The 19,753-nt window shown below is 39.1% G+C and overlaps 1 protein-coding gene across 14 annotated transcripts in view; it reads left to right on the forward strand.

Annotated features, from left to right (window-relative positions):
- Positions 1 to 19,753, forward strand: part of LOC139758191 (SWI/SNF-related matrix-associated actin-dependent regulator of chromatin subfamily E member 1-like) — a 924,800-nt gene that overhangs the window by 695,908 nt on the left and 209,139 nt on the right. For 10 of the 14 annotated variants that reach the window (XM_071679412.1, XM_071679409.1, XM_071679419.1 and 7 more), the window contains 2 exons: positions 9,751 to 9,864; positions 15,891 to 16,063. In XM_071679412.1, coding sequence (XP_071535513.1) covers positions 9,751 to 9,864; positions 15,891 to 16,063 — 287 coding nt within the window. The remainder of the gene's footprint in view (positions 1 to 9,750; positions 9,865 to 15,890; positions 16,064 to 19,753) is intronic. The other 4 variants (XM_071679411.1, XM_071679410.1, XM_071679417.1 and 1 more) reach the window with 1 other exon arrangement.

The raw sequence follows: 19,753 nt of genomic DNA on the forward strand, positions 1-19,753 counted from the left end.
AGACAGCGACAAAGCAAAATAAATGAAATATAAAAAATAGGAGGAAAAAATGTTACCCATACGTTTGTGTATCATAAAAGCAGCTCTTAATTCACATATTTCCTGGCTTGATTTAATTGGCTGATTTCTTTCAAACTTTCTATTCACAAAATATGCTTTACCACTTTTTTTTATTTTTTCTGTGTCTGCTTTGAAGTTTTCATATCCTTTTAAGTCACTTTCATTCTTGATACTCTCATTCATCCATGTTTCAGGCAGCCTGACAAGTACAGTATTATATTATCATTTCTTGTGGTAGTAGAATATTGAAGGATTTGTTGCTTTTTTTTTTAGCTTGAACTTAGCTTTAATCAACACTCTTTTTATACACAGGCATAGCAGTGTAGATGGATAACATGAAAATACAATAATGTTACACTGCACACCATAATACAAATAAGTATGAGGACAAGCATTGCTGAGTCATGTGTTAAGGATAATAGGGGTGTTCTTATTTGGAAGTTATATTGCTCTTAAAATATTATCTGGTTCCAAAGCTGTCCATCACCCCAGACATGGTTATTGCTTGATGTCTTCCACAAGCACAGTTCATTGGGAACACTCTTATAATAATTCCAGTAGGATCACTCTCTTGAGTAACTTATTTCTTATTTCTCATGTTATTCTTGTTAACTCTCCAAACAGACTAATGCATAAGTGTTCCTCCTGATAACTTGGGGCATCAAACACTCTTCATATTTTTCTGCAGGACTATAGTGTATGCACAACATGTAGTCATTGGCTGTAGACTCAACTGTATTGATGACATTATAAGCCTGTCACATTAACTGTTTGAGATCTGCTTATCTTCTTGCAGTGTTGTAATACAAGGTGTGCAGCCTGCTTGTCAGTGTTTCCTGAACAAGCCAAAATGTGATCCTCTTTTAGACTGTAGACTGACTCACCACCTTCTTATTGACTACATTTCTCACCATCCTCCCAATTTCCTACATTCTAACTATTCTTTATCCATCAGCAGTGCCTTTTGGTGTTTTTGCTTTATTCATAGTAAATAAATTTGCATTGTACAATAAAAATAGGTTTGCAGATAAAAACAGAAGTCACATGGTGAGGCAGAAGATAGAGGGTTGTGGGATGTTATCTTTACAGGCTTGGTGTTAGAATTAAGAACCTTCCTGCCATTTTTGTATCACCTGTCCCATATGTTATAACAGGTTTTAGGGAGAGAAATTGGTTCCATATCCTTAGATTTACTCTTGATCTACTTTTGTACTTTTTGTATTACCTGATTCATAGTTTTTTGATGAGGGTTATCGGAAGAAAGGAAGAATTTCTCTCCTAGCCTTATTTTCATAATTGTTCATGAAAGTAAAAGAAGACACTTCTGTTAGTTGTAGATTAGTTGCTGAAATTTGAGATCTCAAAGTGGAGTCAGTCTTGACAGTTTCCGGAATGACTTGGAAACAATGTGTGCTGTGTAGACTTTGAAAATAGGCACAGGCACTGGAGATCCATGATTTTTTATTTATATTTTGAGGGATATATTTGCTTTCTGTTTGGCTTATCTTTGGCATGTAACAGAGTATAAAGTAATGAATCCATTCTACCTCAGGGTAGGCCTTCAGTTTTATTCTTGTGTACACCGTTTGATTATAATGCATAAGAATATAAAGTATTTTTTCTGCTAACACCTGTCAACCATTCATTTTATGTAAAGGCCACACTTGAGTTATTCACTGGATTTGGAGTTTAGTCCTTAAATGTCTTATTAAGTTTTCTTGTACTACCCTCAAAATTCACTTTTATTTAAAGTTCCTTAAAACATTTATTTAACTTTATATTTTCAAAGATATTCACTTCAGAATTATATTTCATCCACCACATTTCCTTTAATAATGTCAAAATTTTGTAGTTGGTCCAGTACATGCTTAAAAGTGGAGGTCTGAGTGCATTACACAATAGATAACTTCTTATTGTACTCAATGTGATTAATTGATGATATTTTCAGTAACAGCAAACTATGAAAGTTTGTAAAATTACCAGCTGTGCCAGTCAGATGCAGTGTTGTTGAGGTCAGGCAGGCACTGACAACACTGTCTCCACTTTTGCTAGAAAACATTCTTCTGCCCACTTTGAAAAGCAGGGAGGCTCAGCCCACCTACATTTTGTATAGACTTACTTGTATAGAACTGCAGTATGCTGCATCATCACCTTCAGATAACTGGCTTTTGCTCCAGTGAGCCCCCCCACATTTTAGAAGCTGCTGCCATCTCTCCTCAGACCCAGGTAGCTGTCTTTTTTTTTTTTTTCTGCCTCGCCCGTATGTGGACTACTATCATTCTGTCCACAAGTATACAGTCTCTCCTTGTCATACATAACACTTAATATCACTCGACTCACACTGTTTATTCTTTGTAAATCTAGTTTCTCGTGCGGTGAGAGCCCTCCTTTTAGGCAAAATGTTAGGTGCAATAGGTAGAAGTAGTAGGTAGGAATATGTAGGCAGGAGCATAGGTAGTAGTAGTTAGTAGGGGCATTAGACAGGAGCATTAGGAAGAAGTAGTTGGTAAGAACACCAAGGAGGAGCCTCTGCAAACACTGTGCTGGAGTTGCCCTCTGTCAGTGGCCTGTTTAGGGTAAGGCACTAATGGCAAAGAATTGACACTGGAGTTTACTAGTTATGGAGACTATTGCCATGGCCAGCACCTTGAGGGAATTCTAGTTGGGAATAGGCATCAGAGATATAGATGGAAAGATAGATAGAACCCTGTATGCTGTCATTGGCATGGCTGTAGGATGACTAATTGCAGTGGGAAAGTGAGGCCAAAACTTGATGCATAGATATTTATCTCGTGGCATCACTCAGCTCATCTGGTACATTAAGGGGTTAATCAACATTTAATAGGCGGGCTTGAGGTTTTGCACTGCAGAGCAATTTTTTCAGCCCTGAGATAGATCCATCCCCTGCTGACATCCAACCTAGCTGTTTGACTCTTATCAAAGGAGGTCATGTTTCTATATAGACAAAACCATCGCAAGACCTTGGCTTAGGTTCTTTGTATCACAGCCAGGGTATTTCACATCTCCGCAGGATGTTTGAGGCTCACTTAAACATCACTGTCACATGCTTTGTGTCTGAATTTATGAGATCAAAGTTACAAAAACAGGGTCTCAGAAGTCTCTAAGACTCTGAGCTTAGCCTTAGGAACTAATATACTGTTTTAACCAAATAACTGAATTCCTGTACACCATGTATGTAGTTCTGAGGGAGCCTCTTGTCAGTGCTCGTAAGACCATGATCTATCTTTTTTATCACACATATGGATCTTAACTACCTAGTCCATTGGTCCAAGTTTGATTTATTATATTAAGATTCGACTCTTCAAACCTTTCTTGATCTAGCAAAGCCAAGAAAGAAGATACTGTTGAGATTTATGGTTCTAGAATCATGTTGACCAGTACGTTTTCCTTAACCAGTGGTTTTGGTACTTATGACAGCACTTAAGTCACTCAAAGACAGAACTGGTGTCTTCACTTGAATTTCTTCCCATCAGAGAGTTTAGTATTGTGTAAGACATTTATTTCCTTTCTAGTTTACTCACCTCATTTGGGGCATACACGGTAAAGACTTGAAGCTGGCGATGTGACTCAGTTTCAAGTACATCTTACACTCAGTTACTTGGGTAACCATCTCAGAAAAAGGAGTCCAAACAACCTGAGATAGCAGCTGTAGCTTCTAAAGTTTGCTCAAGCTCAGCATGTCTCATGTTTGATAGGTGTAATCATGAAACACACCAGTACTTGGCACCACACACCTTTAGAAGTGCCTCTGTGTTAGCCCTCATCCTTCTTAGCTTTTTTAAAAGACTGGCTGTTATTCATCATGAGAAAACATTAGAACATTTCTGGCATCTACCTAGATGTCAGGCTGAAGAGTGAACTCAACTCAATTTTGGGGGGATATTAGCTCTTCAAATCAATCCAATTACCATCCTCCATGAGCAGACTGAGGGAGCTAAGAGGCACCCACTCTTATCTAAGTTTAGGGAGTTTTGTACAGTATGTTGTGTGAGGCATGACTATCCTGATGCCATGTTTTAATTCTTGTTTGCACTTTCTATTAGGTCAGAGAGTATTTTTATTATCAGCATAGGTGCCTGAGTCTTTGGGATGTAATGAACCCATTGAACTGGAATGTCTTTGTGTTTTTTACCTTTTTTCAAAAACCTAGGTAAATATCATAACTTGAAGGTTTTCTACCATATTTTGCATCTGAGACTTAAGAGTAGCATGGGTTAGGATGTGTTGTGTATACATAGAAGTAAAGACATGGTACATATATACAAGGTTATGAGACAGGGTGACATGAGTGTAAAACTTTCTTCCCATAACTCGCAAACAATAATTACATGTGTGATACAGCTGCACATTAGTAGGTTTAATTTATACGTAAATTCATGGGATATTAGTGGAGTGATTTATGCTAACAAGAATTTACTTCATAAAACTGACATTATCATACTGCTTTCCTCACTCATGAATCCTTAACTTCTCAGAAGTTCAGTTTGCATATAGAATTTTTTTTCACAGAAAAATGTGTATGGTGGAAACTTAACAGTTGACAATGAGACATTAACAAAGAGGTTCTGTAGTTTTACATTAGAGGTATTTAGAATGGGAAGGACATCCACTTGAGGGCTCATTTGGAGGGATACACAGTGCTTCTTGATAGCATATGCTTTCATAAATAAGTAGAATTGTAATGTAATTAAAATAGAACTTTGAGGCTACATGAATACTAAAACATTATGTGCAACTGTGTGAGCAGATGTACATGTTCATGGTTTAGATAGATATACTTAGTAAAAAGAGTTACACTTTTAATAACCAAACTATTGAAGAAATTCCTTCATATGATGCAAATGATGAAATGACTTACTAGACATTGGGAAATGTTTGTGTTATAATATTCTTATATAATTTGCTTCGTTTGTTTTCTCTTGGGAAAATGTACAGCTAGATAATGTATGTAGACCTTGAAATTTTTTTTCATACACAGCAAATAAGCATCAGAAGTAAACAAACAGTTACCTCATTTGCACACATCCATTCCCCAGCTGTCATGTATGATATATCGAAAACCAGTGCTGACCATCCATAGTCAAGTCCTGCAGACTAGTCCATGGTTTACTGTGATTGCATCACATTCCTTAGTTCAGCCCACTGACTGAACATGTACTTCATCTCCTCACATGCACCCTTCTACCCAGTTTATTTGGTCCTATGCATGCCTCTCACTTACCTGAATGTTCAGGATCCATATCTCCAAAGCCTCCTTCACTGCATTGGTCCATCCCATTTTAGATCAACCCCCTTTCCCCTATCCCTCCACTTCTTTGTTCATTCTTTCTATATCTCCATACCATTTGATCACACCCTGGCCAGCTCTCACAGTCAGATTGCACTTATTACTACACTTGTACAGTGACATTCTGAACATGATCAACTTATCTCATACCAGGTATCTTTCTCAGGCATTTCATTTCCAAAATGTCCAACTCTTTCCCTTCTTTTATATTCAAGGTCCAATGGACACTTTGTTACAACACTGTTGGAAGTACTTTGCTTTCAGGTATGCCCATTATTACCTTAACAGACTCTGCCCATTCCTTCCACACACTCCATAATGCATGTAGGTCCTTAGCCTCATCATCCTCTCTTTGACATACTTCAGCCCGTGTTTCTGTCCAGGCTTGTCCACTCCCAGGGGATTAAAGCAATGCAGTTCCTCCAATCAAATTTACACTCTTGTCATTCTGTCTAATCCATGCTGCTGCTCTTAAGTACGGTAAAACTTCAATTTAATGGACCCCGGTATAATGGATTTTACATATGGTGGACAAATGATAGTATGATACATTAATTGATAATGAATTTGAATAAAGAAAATAAAAAAATCTCAAACGCTGCAACATGTGCATTTCATGTCACACTTGTTTTTGGTAGTGTGGGTTAGACTCGCTTTATTTCGGTCTCAATCTACCTCAAGCTATCGTATGTTCAGGTTGTATACTGAGTGTTTCTGTTATTTCAATTTTTTTTTTTTTCTTTTTTTTGCCTCTGTCTCCTGTGTTTGTGAGGTAGCGCAAGGAAACAGACGAAAGAAATGGCCCAATCCACCCCCATACACATGTATATACATACATCCACACACACAAATATACATACCTACACAGCTTTCCATGGTTTACCCCAGACGCTTCACATGCCCTGATTCAATCCACTGACAGCACGTCAACCCCGGTATACCACATCGATCCAATTCACTCTATTCCTTGCCCTCCTTTCACCCTCCTGCATGTTCAGGCCCCGATCACACAAAATCTTTTTCACTCCATCTTTCCACCTCCAATTTGGTCTCCCACTTCTCCTCGTTCCCTCCACCTCCGACACATATATCCTCTTGGTCAATCTTTCCTCACTTATTCTCTCCATGTGCCCAAACCATTTCAACACCCTCTTCTGCTCTCTCAACCACGCTCTTTTTATTTCCACACATCTCTCTTACCCTTACGTTACTTACTCGATCAAACCACCTCACACCACACATTGTCCTCAAACATCTCATTTCCAGCACATCCATCCTCCTGCGCACAACTCTATCCATAGCCCATGCCTCGCAACCATACAACATTGTTGGAACCACTATTCCTTCAAACATACCCATTTTTGCTTTCCGAGATAATGTTCTCGACTTCCACACATTTTTCAAGGCTCCCAGGATTTTCGCCCCCTCCCCCACCCTATGATCCACTTCCGCTTCCATGGTTCCATCTGCTGCAAGATCCACTCCCAGATATCTAAAACACTTTACTTCCTCCAGTTTTTCTCCATTCAAACTTACCTCCCAATTGACTTGACCCTCAACCCTACTGTACCTAATTACCTTGCTCTTATTCACATTTACTCTTAACTTTCTTCTTTCACACACTTTACCAAACTCAGTCACCAGCTTCTGCAGTTTCTCACATGAATCAGCCACCAGCGCTGTATCATCAGCGAACAACAACTGACTCACTTCCCAAGCTCTCTCATCCCCAACAGACTTCATACTTGCCCCTCTTTCCAAAACTCTTGCATTCACCTCCCTAACAAAATTGTGACTTAATTTATTGAATGATTTTGCAATCCTTACAATTCAAAATGCCATCAAGTGATTGTAAGAGGTGTAATGAAAGAATGTGGTCTGTCCTCGCTCTATCATAAAGAAGTATCCTTTCACTGAAGAATGGTGGCATCATCTCTATCTCTGTCTGGCTCTTCCGGCTCTTCCCTCCAACTGCCCAGCAAGCATTCTCATGCTGTCAGGTGACTCCTGCCCAGCTATCATACCATACACTAAAAGGCCCCCCCCCCCACACACACACACACACACACACACACACACACACACACACACACACACACACACACAAGATTTTGGTAAGTGAATGTGACATTATGTTACAACAAAAATGAAAACGAAATTAAAAACAGGAAAACAACAAAGAAAGAATGAATTTAAGATTTGACAAGGCATAAGGCAAATATATGCACAAATCACTGCTCAGCAACAATACACTTCCTTTACATGTGAGCAGAACAAAAATGACACAACAAATTAGTGTGCTCACTCTTCACAGGAGCTACCACAAACATAATCTTGCAAGTGTGCGGGGCACTGCCACCTGAGGCTGGGTGTTGCCACAACTGGGACTGAAGCCGCTGCTTTAGGTGTTTTAGGGATAGGTAAAACCCAGGGGGCATAGGTGACCGATTTCGCAAAGACAGGTGGCTACTGCCATCCAACTTCACTGAGTATTGTCTGTGTGGCTTCACCTCCACTACCATGCCTAACCTGACCCACACCTTCAAAGTGACATCCTGCATGCAGACAGTGGTGCCCATGGACAGCTGGGGCAACATAGTGGCATCACCTTCTGGTTTGCCCTGCATGAGAGCCAGGCTCTCTGCTATGGCCCACTCCCTGTTTCACAGAGCAGTCCTCATCACTGATTTATCTGATAATGTTGCTATGGCACTGGGATTCCATCTCACAACTGTCTTCCTGCTGCCAGCTGTGCAGGTGACATATCTCCCTCTTGTAAGGGGGTGTTGAGATATTGGAGCATAGCCTGAGTCAACTCCAACACCAGCGTTGCCCCTCAACACCTGTTTGGCTGCCTCTGCTGATGCTTCAGCATGTCCATTGGACTGTTGGAAGTGGGCTGAGGAGATGTGGGCCATGATTCCTCATTTTTTGTAGAAAGCTTCCATCTCTTCTTGAAGAAGGTGAACAGCCTTGCAATAACTAGGAATTTTCCCTCATAGTTTCGAATCCTACTCACTGCACTATGTAAGAGGTGTAATGAAAGCAAGTAGTCCATCCTCCCTTTATTATAAAGAAGTATCCTTTCACAGGAGAGGGGTGGCATCACCTCTGTCTCAGTCAGACTCCTGCCTCCAACTGCCTGGGAAGCATTCCCATGCTGCTGGGTGGCCATTGCCCAACTATTGAACCACACACTAAACCCTATAGTGATAGAGAAGTTAAAAGAGTGTATAAACTTAAATGTGGCATAGAAATAGGTTGCATTCAATTTAATAGATTTTTGGTATTAACAGACACCCCTTCCCTCTCTATTAGTCTACTAGATTGAGGGTTTACTGTACTTTACATTTGTTCATGTTTAATCTTGACTTTCTCCCTCCACATGCATACTGCCGACTTTATCACTAGTTTTTGGAAATTCTCTTTAAGAGTCAGTCATCAGACCCATTCCCTCAGCAAACAGCAACTAGTCCACCCTCCATGCCCTTGCACCTCCAGCATACTGTAGACCTGCTTTTCACACTCTAACCCTTGCATTAACGACCCTCACCAATCTGTCATAAACAAACAACTTCAGTGACATTGACCCACTTTCACCAAACTTGCACACATGCCTTACTCTCCTGGTGTGAATTCCTCATTGCATTTAGTAACTTTCTATTTATGTCATATATTTGTTGCATTTTCCACAAGGTCTCAATATCATCCAGATCTATGAAATGACACATGCAATCACTTTTGTTCTACAGGTATTTCTCTTACAATTTTTTTAAAGAAAACTCCTGTTCCATATACCCACCACCCCTCATGAAGCCACGTTGCTCTACCAGAGTTGGATATACTCTTCAGATAGATGCTGTGTACATGCCATTATCCCTTTAATTACCACTCTTCACCACTCTCCTACTCATGTCACTAGGGATACTGAACAGATTTATCCCCTTGATTAGAGATATATAGAGAAAATTTATTAGTCATTGAATTTAACTACAATCCACTCTGTTTACACCACCATATGAGAGATGAGAGATATGTAATTTTCTTTTTCTTTTGTTAACTTCTGTACTATTCATTAAAGATTATTAGAGAGTAGTTCCTTTAAATTTTCCATGTTAACAGGGATACTCAACAGGTTTAAACCCCTGATAGGAGATATATAGGGAAAATTTATTAGTCACTGGTGTTTACATCATATGAGAGATGAGAGATTTTCTTACTTCTAAACTGTCCATCAAAGATTATTGGAAAGTAGTTCCTTTACTTCATTCACTTTCGTAATCGTGATTTAGGAGTATGGTCCTTTGATTTTTTTGTATTATGTTTTGTACACTAACAACAGATGTACATGTGCCTGGGCTCATCAGGGTCTTTCCCACCAGCAGGATCTGTAGCCACAGAGGAAAAAGAAATACTTGACCGATCATCCAGTACCACCACTGCTGGAACAAAGCTTGATCGTCGCATTGACATTCAGCCTGCTGAAGATGAAGATGGTGAGCTACTCATACCTTTTTGTTGCTATACATTGTTTTGTTGTAGAAGTTTTAGTTGACTTGTATTCTAGAATGTAAGATGTGACTTTAGCAGTCATTTTGATACAATAAAGTATCCTCTGTTTTTGTCCATTGTAATTGAAAAAGTAGGTTACAAGAATATGTTTAGGACAACTATATGTAAATCAATTCTGTATGTATTTAGGTTATATATACTACATGCAGTGATAGAGAAGGGGGAGTTAAGGTTCCTTTCTGCAAAATAAAAGATGTATCTGGGAGAGGTCATTATGTTAAGTTGTACGAATGGATGAGTTTGAGATAGAGCAGGAGAGTTGGAGGAGTGATAGGTATAAATAGCATTCTATGAAGAAGTGATTTAGCAGGATTTTAGAATAGGTACTCTCATCACAAGACTGTCTGTATAGACATGGAGAAGCCTAGGTATACATGATTGTTAGTGGTAAGAAAGAATGCAATTGGTAACATGCATGATATAAGGTCTTGTAAGAGTCAGTTGGGGATGTATTTTGATGTGTGGTTTTGTATGATTGTAGATTGTAAATGTGATTGGAAAAGTGTGGAGATAATACTTGAGGTGGTATTGAGAGAAAATTTTAACTTATTTCTGAGAGAAGTTAGACAAGAAGTGGAAAAATATTGCAGTAGTGTGACTTGAGGTTGAGGTATGGGAAACTTTCATTATTAAGGACTGTCACAGAGGTGCGTAGCACTTTAAAAGTAGTTTTTTAAAAGAAAGGAACAACAAGAGAAATGAAAAGTTATGAGAAATAATGAGTACGAAAAAGTTATTTTCAAAGAAGCTCAGTCTCCCAGAACAAAGTGGTGAATTATGTATTGGATTAAGGAATTTAATGATTTTGTCTGTATCTCTGATGCCTGTTCCTTAACAGACCATTGGCAGAGGATGACTCTCGTGCAGTGTTTCCAGAGGCGTCTACTTAATGTTGGTACTGAGTTCTTAATGTGCCTACTTGATGTTATGGCATAATATATCTACCGACTACTTCTACCTAATGTTCATGCCTAATGTTCCTATGAGCTGCTTCTACTTGATGTTTCTACCTAATGGTCCGCCCCATGTTCCTACATACTATTATTGCTCCTGTCATTCAACCAAAAAAGCACTTATGGCCGAAACATCTAGAGTTATGAAGAATGAGTTGCATGAGTCAAGTGTTCCCAAGTACTATGTGTGTGACAAGGAGAGTTTGTATGTTTGACTTAGTATTTATCTATTTATTGTACTTTGTCGCTGTCTCCCGCGTTAGTGAGGAAGCGCAAGGAAACAGATGAAAGAATGGCCCAATATACATACCTATACATTTCAACTTATACATATATATACATACACAGACATACACATGTACATAATTCATACTTGCTGCCTTTATTCATTCCCGTCGCCACCCCGCCACACATGAAATGACAACCCCCTCCCCCCGCATGTGTACAGGGCAGTGCTAGGAAAAGACAACAAAGGCCACATTCATTCACACTCAGTCTCTAGCCGTCATTTATAATGCACCGAAACCACAGCTGCCTTTCCACATCCATGAGTTTAAAAGGAAAGCAGATGAAAAGCTGTTGAAAAAGAACAAGTGAAGATCTGATGGAGATTATAACCTTTTATGGAATGATGCAAGCATGTCAAGGAGGAAAGGCATTACAAAAAGTGACAAGTGAGGTTCAACAAAGAGGTGTAGGAAATTACTTGCGATACAGAATTATGCTTGTATGAAGTGGAGAGAGCTCTCTAATTTCATGTGATATTTTATAAGATGAGGGTATTAGTACAATAGATTAGAGATTTAGAAAGTGGAAGCAAGTGTGTGAAGGAAAGATATCATCAAAGTGATAGGAAGAGCAGTAATGCACATAGAATTTTGAAAAGCTAGGGATTCTAGGTAGGGTTAGGAGTTAGGTGATGAGGAGTGAAGATGAAGATACAGTAGTGTAAATATGGAAACTGCAAGTGCTAGCTGGCTTGGATAAGTGGTTGTGTGCTTGATAGTTTGATGAAAATGTGCATATATAAACAGAAAAGCAATTAGAATGATAGTAAGAACTATAGAAGAATGTCTCTCCAGTATAGGTGGAAAGTTACATGGTAGGAATGTGATTGATTACTGAACCCGACTTAGGGAAAGTAGAAGGTGTATATGAGAAACAGTGAAAGTGTTTAGATCAGTGTATGCAGCCTTTATGATTTACCTTACAAGTGTCTCAGTATTGATTTTAGAGGCAAATCTGCCTATACAGCTTGTTTAAAGAGGAAGCAGCATGACAGCATCTGTGATCAGAGAGGCTCTTACAGGTCACAGTCTATTTGCATATGTACCCTCCTTAACTTGGACTGTCAGGGTCTCATAGTAGTTTCTTGTGTAATGAGCTCTTGAAATTCTTTACTTCCACTCCATGAAGTTTCTGTTATTTGCAGATTATGTTTTGAAGTTTGAACTTGTATGTTGTCCCAGTTTAACTTTATTCATAGCATCTTTTGATTATATTTTTTTTTTTTTTATTATACTTTGTCGCTGTCTCCCGCGTTTGCGAGGTAGCGCAAGGAAACAGACGAAAGAAATGGCCCAACCCTCCCCCCCCATACACATGTATATACATACGTCCACACACGCAAATATACATACCTACACAGCTTTCCATGGTTTACCCCAGACGCTTCACATGCCTTGCTTCAATCCACTGACAGCACGTCAACCCCGGTATACCACATCGCTCCAATTCACTCTATTCCTTGCCCTCCTTTCACCCTCCTGCATGTTCAGGCCCCGATCACACAAAATCTTTTTCACTCCATCTTTCCACCTCCAATTTGGTCTCCCTCTTCTCCTTGTTCCCTCCACCTCCGACACATATATCCTCTTGGTCAATCTTTCCTCACTCATCCTCTCCATGTGCCCAAACCACTTCAAAACACCCTCTTCTGCTCTCTCAACCACGCTCTTTTTATTTCCACACATCTCTCTTACCCTTACGTTACTCACTCGATCAAACCACCTCACACCACACATTGTCCTCAAACATCTCATTTCCAGCACATCCATCCTCCTGCGCACAACTCTATCCATAGCCCACGCCTCGCAACCATACAACATTGTTGGAACCACTATTCCTTCAAACATACCCATTTTTGCTTTCCGAGATAATGTTCTCGACTTCCACACATTCTTCAAGGCCCCCAGGATTTTCGCCCCCTCCCCCACCCTATGATCCACTTCCGCTTCCATGGTTCCATCCGCTGCCAGATCCACTCCCAGATATCTAAAACACTTCACTTCCTCCAGTTTTTCTCCATTCAAACTCACCTCCCAATTGACTTGACCCTCAACCCTACTGTACCTAATAACCTTGCTCTTATTCACATTTACTCTTAACTTTCTTCTTCCACACACTTTTCCAAACTCAGTCACCAGCTTCTGCAGTTTCTCACATGAATCAGCCACCAGCGCTGTATCATCAGCGAACAACAACTGACTCACTTCCCAAGCTCCCTCATCCCCAACAGACTTCATACTTGCCCCTCTTTCCAAAACTCTTGCATTTACCTCCATAACAACCCCATCCATAAACAAATTAAACAACCATGGAGACATCACACACCCCTGCCGCAAACCTACATTCACTGAGAACCAATCACTTTTCTCTCTTCCTACAGGTACACATGCCTTACATCCTCGATAAAAACTTTTCACTGCTTCTAACAACTTTCCTCCCACACCATATATTCTTAATACCTTCCACAGAGCATCTCTATCAACTCTATCATATGCCTTCTCCAGATCCATAAATGCTACATACAAATCCATTTGCTTTTCTAAGTATTTCTCACATACATTCTTCAAAGCAAACACCTGATCCACACATCCTCTACCACTTCTGAAACCACACTGCTCTTCCCCAATCTGATGCTCTGTACATGCCTTCACCCTCTCAATCAATACCCTCCCATATAATTTACCAGGAATACTCAACAAACTTATACCTCTGTAATTTGAGCACTCACTCTTATCCCCTTTGCCTTTGTACAATGGCACTATGCACGCATTCCGCCAATCCTCAGGCACCTCACCATGAGTCATACATACATTAAATAACCTTACCAACCAGTCAACAATACAGTCACCCCCTTTTTTAATAAATTCCACTGCAATACCATCCAAACCTGCTGCCTTGCCGGCTTTCATCTTCCGCAAAGCTTTCACTACCTCTTCTCTGTTTACCACTAGTGGTGATATTAAAGGGTTATCTTTCTTGCCATACCAGTAGGAAATGGTTTGTAGTATAGTTTTGGTAGTATACCTTCCAGGTTTTGAATGCTGTTATGAGCTTTTATGACATATATTGCTTATGTGAGAGTGAATGGTGGTATAAGGAAGTGGTTTGAGATAGGTTAGCACAGGATTGTGTTAGAACTATCTAATGTCATGATGATTGTTTATTGTTTCTCTTGTTGCAGAATTATGCACAGTGAAAATGGGTTGGGGATGGATTTGAGGTACAGCTGAAATATGTTTGAACAGAGTGGAAACTGCTTTACATAATGTCTGCAATTGGTACAGATGTATGCAGATGTTTGCAGAATCAGAGGATGAGTTACATAGATTGGTAGCTATCCTTGATTTATGTTGGATGATGTTGAGATGAAATGTGAAAAACTGCGAGGTTCTTATTTTTTGAAGTGATCAGCATTAGTAGAGTACTATCAGTCTAAATGGAGATATAGTTTTTAATGAATTTTGGTATTTATGAGTAATGCTTCTTAAGGTTGGTGTTGAGAATAGAGTCACTGAAGGCTGAAGAATTTGAAATGCAATAAATCTCAGGCAAAGATGATACAAGTTTCCTTTGCCATTTAAGAAGGTTCAGTTCCTCAGAAACCTTATGATCAGTAATATCATGAATGGCAGTACATTAATTACATGGGAAATAGGGGATTAAGGATAAGGGGTTACCTAATTCCCTAAGCCTTTTGGTTATGGCATTAAGTTGACTTTCTAGTCTTTGTACTGTTACTGTTGTGTTTTTGTTGCTGTATACAGTAGCTAAGATATATTAATGATTAAACTTAAATAGAATTTTTTTTTTCTTTTTTCTACAAAGCATAAGAGTGACTAACTGCAGTCATCCCTCCCCGTCTTTGATGATGGGACATATGTGACAGAGGACATTATTGTTGTTATATTTCAACTATAATTTTGAGATTTGGGTAAATCTTTTCTGTTTGGGGAAGGTAAATGAAGTTTTCATAAGTTCTTTTGATTTCGCAAAGTTGTTTCACATACTATGAGGGAAAGTTAAGTGAGGTTTCTATAAGTTAATAAGCTTTCAAAAATGTTTCTCCAACTTAGATGTATACATCACAGGAAAACCTTACAAGGCTGTCCAGCATTAGTGGATTTCCGAGTTATCATAAAATCCTGTAAGATATGGGTAAAAATTTAAATGAACCAAGAGATACGTATGATACTGAGAACAGAGTGTATTAGGTATGTACCAACATCCAGGGGTAAGTTTTACAGCATCTGCAAAGGTGTAAAAGTTGGTATAGTGTGCATGAGGCAATTTGTACTACAATTGAAGGTACAGTGAGAAGAGTTTGAGAACAAAGAATATAGACAGATTCTGTGAATGAATAGTTAGAGCTAGAAATATTTCAGATGAGGTTGCCTGGGGAATAAATGTTTAGTGGAAGCATTTTATGCATAAGGATGGTGATTTGAACAATGACACAAGTCTAATTATTGCATCAAGAGTATGCTTTAGTTTGAAAGCTTTTGTTCAGCTGTGAACTTGAGAGACTGCATGAACTTGATTTACTGCATGTAATGGGGATCAAAAATAATAGATTGGTATGTAAGACATTAAACTTGTTATTTTAGCAGCATTTAGAGAAAAATTAGTACATTTTAAAGAAAATTCTTTATTTTGATAAAATATAAGTTGATCACTTAAACATATTTTAGACTTCTGGTGCCAACCCACAGATTATGATGATGGACTAAGTGTTAAACATGTTGCCCATGCAAGATATGTCCGAAACCATCGTCTCATCAATGAGATATTTTCTGAGACTGTTGTACCTGATGTGAGGTCAGTTGTCACAAGCCAGCGTCTGACAGTATTAAGGCGACAAGTTCAGTCATTGACTATGCACCAGGTGAGTAACAATATACTTTTTAGTTGGAAAATGTACATAAAAGAAAAAAGAATGTAGATATGACAGTTTGGATAGGTTGGAAATTGTACATAGTGTAATCATGGCAAGGACAGTGATTTATGATAAAGAAAGTATCATTTCCTGATATGATGCATTAAATTTTCTCAGCTGCTTTATTTGGTGGTGTTGACTTACCATGTCTTGAATCCTTAGCATGCAGACCACTTTAGTATTCATCCCACATTTCAAGAGCTAGGATGTAGTCCTTTCTAATCTCACTGGGCTAGGAAAGATGGATATTTTTTCTGTAGGATTGTAAAGGAATATGTTGACTCCTTTATGACAAATATGTTGTAATTTTTTCTATGAATGGTAACTTTTTAAAGCGAATTATTATGTAAATTTTAAGTAGTAGGTTGTAGCCAGTAGTCACAGAGGGAAAAACTACTATCCATCATACATCCTTATTATCAAGATTATTTATCTCTCTTTTTGTATGATCAGAATTGATTTACTGGACTGGAACTGTTATCTTGTACTTAATATACCATGAACATCTCCTCTAATTACCCTCTTGTCTTTATACACTTTCCCTTCTCTGAGATCTGCACTTCAAGTGTGAGACATTCTACTTGATATCTTGAAGTCTTCAGTGTTAAGAATTTCCATCCCCGAGTATTTCTGGAAAAGAAGCACTGAACTCACATACAAGCCACTTGATGGTGGAGGTGGAAGCTCACTCATTTGTAGATAAAATGATGCACTATATGTGTTGTGTGTTGTTTGTGGCAGTGATGAATGATGTCACCATGACTGTTCAGTTTGTTTATTGATTGGAATGGAGAAGGAAGTGAATGTAAGGGTCGGGGAAGAACAACGGATCTTCAGTCTGTCTGGGGTAAAGGGGACCTGTTAAGTGAGTCAGTTTTTGTATGTTGATGACACTGTGCTCTTGGTAGAGTTGAACAAGAAACTGTTGAAGTTGGTAGAAGATGGTGCCTGAGTTTGTTAGAGAAATTGAATTGAGTGAGTTGAGAATAAATTTGAATGAAAGTTATTAGGTTTATCTGTGGAGAGATGCAGGCTATTTGGAGTATGAGTTTGAATGGAGATAACTTAGAGAAAGTGGTACATTTTAGATACCTAGAAGTGGATGTGGTAGCAAATGGAAAAATGGAAGCTGAAGTGAACCATTGGGTGGATGAAGGCTGTAAGGCCCTGGTTTGCATTGAGAATTGTGTGGAAGTAGAGGTTGTTGTCATTCAGGGCAAAGATGGGCATATTTGATGTTATGATAGTGCCAGGAGTGTTTTTTGGATGCAAGATTTAGACTAGATAAGAATGTATGGAAGAGGGTGAATAAAGGTGGATATTTTTTTTGTAGGATTGTAAAGGAATATGTTGACTTCTATATGACAAATATGTTGTCATTTATTTATGAATGATAACTTTTTAAAGTGGATTATTATTTCAGTTGTAAGTAAGCAGTAGGTTGTAGCCAGTAGTCACAGAGTGAAAAACTACTATCCATCATGCATCCTTATTATCAAGATTATTTATCTCTCTTTTTGTATTATCAGAATTAAATTACTGGACTGGAACTGTTATCTTTTCCTTAGTATACCATGAGCATTACTCTAAATACCCTCTTATCTTTATACACTATCATTTCCCTGAGATCTGTGCTTCAAGTGTGAGACATTCTACTTGATATCTTGAGGTCTTCATTGTTAAGACTTTCTATCTCCAAGTATTTCTGGAAAGGAAGCACTGAACTCACATACCAGTCACTTGATGGTTGAGGTGGAAGCTCACTCATTTGTAGAGAAAATGATGCTTTATATGTGTTTTTTGCTGTTTGTAGCAGTGATTAGTGATGTCACCATGACTGTCCAGTTTGTTTATGATTGGAATGGAGAAGGAGGTGAATGTAAGGGTCGGGGAAGGAACGACGGATTTTCAGTCTGTTTGGGGTAAAGGTGACCTGTTAGATGAGTCAGTTTTTGTATGTTGATGACACTGTGATATTGGTAGATTTGAACAAGAAACTGTTGAAGTTGGTAGAAGATGGTGCCTGAGTTTGGAAGAGAAATTGAAATGAGTGAGTTGAGAATAAATTTGAGTAAAGTTATTACGTTTATATGTGGAGAGATACAGGCTATTTGGAGTATGAGTTTGAATGAAGATAACTTTGAGAAAGTGGGACATTTTAGATACCTAGAAGTGGATGTGTTAGCAAATGAAAAAATGGAAGCTAAAGTGAACCATTGGGTGGATGAAGGCTGTAAGGCCCTGGTTTGCTTTGAGAATTGTGTGGAAGTAGAGGTCATTGGCATTCAGGGCAATGATGGGCATATTTGATGTTATGGTAGTGCCAGGAGTGTTTTATGGATGCAAGGTTTGGACTCTAGATAAGAATGTATGGAAGAGGGTGAATAAAAATGGATATTTTTTCTGTAGGAATGTAAAGGAATATGTTGACTTCTTTACGACAAATTTTTTTTTTTTCTGCTTTGTCGCTGTCTCCCGCGTTTGCGAGGTAGCGCAAGGAAACAGACGAAAGAAATGGCCCAACCCACCCCCATACACATGCCTTGATTCAATCCACTGACAGCACGTCAACCCCGGTATACCACATCGCTCCAATTCACTCTATTCTTTGCCCTCCTTTCACCCTCCTGCATGTTCAGGCCCCGATCACACAAAATCTTTTTCACTCCATCTTTCCACCTCCAATTTGGTCTCCTTCTTCTCCTCGTTCCCTCCACCTCCGACACATATATCCTCTTGGTCAATCTTTCCTCACTCATTCTCTCCATGTGACCAAACCATTTCAAAACACCCTCTTCTGCTCTCTCAACCACGCTCTTTTTATTTCCACACATCTCTCTTACCCTTACGTTACTTACTCGATCAAACCACCTCACACCACACATTGTCCTCAAACATCTCATTTCCAGCACATCCATCCTCCTGCGCACAACTCTATCCATAGTCCACGCCTCGCAACCATACAACATTGTTGGAACCACTATTCCTTCAAACATACCCATTTTTGCTTTCCGAGATAATGTTCTCGACTTCCACACATTCTTCAAGGCTCCCAGAATTTTCGCCCCCTCCCCCACCCTATGATCCACTTCCGCTTCCATGGTTCCATCCGCTGCCAGATCCACTCCCAGATATCTAAAACACTTCACTTCCTCCAGTTTTTCTCCATTCAAACTCACCTCCCAATTGAATTGACCCTCAACCCTACTGTACCTAATAACCTTGCTCTTATTCACATTTACTCTTAACTTTCTTCTTTCACACACTTTACCAAACTCAGTCACCAGCTTCTGCAGTTTCTCACATGAATCAGCCACCAGCGCTGTATCATCAGCGAACAACAACTGACTCACTTCCCAAGCTCTCTCATCCACAACAGACTTCATACTTGCCCCTCTTTCCAAAACTCTTGCATTCACCTCCCTAACAACCCCATCCATAAACAAATTAAACAACCATGGAGACATCACACACCCTTGACGCAAACCTACATTCACTGAGAACCAATCACTTTCCTCTCTTCCTACACGTACACATGCCTTACATCCTCGATAAAAACTTTTCACTGCTTCTAACAACTTGCCTCCCACACCATATATTCTTAATACCTTCCACAGAACATCTCTATCAACTCTATCA

This window comes from Panulirus ornatus, chromosome 29, assembly GCF_036320965.1.
Source record: "Panulirus ornatus isolate Po-2019 chromosome 29, ASM3632096v1, whole genome shotgun sequence".
Lineage (NCBI taxonomy): Eukaryota > Metazoa > Arthropoda > Malacostraca > Decapoda > Palinuridae > Panulirus > Panulirus ornatus.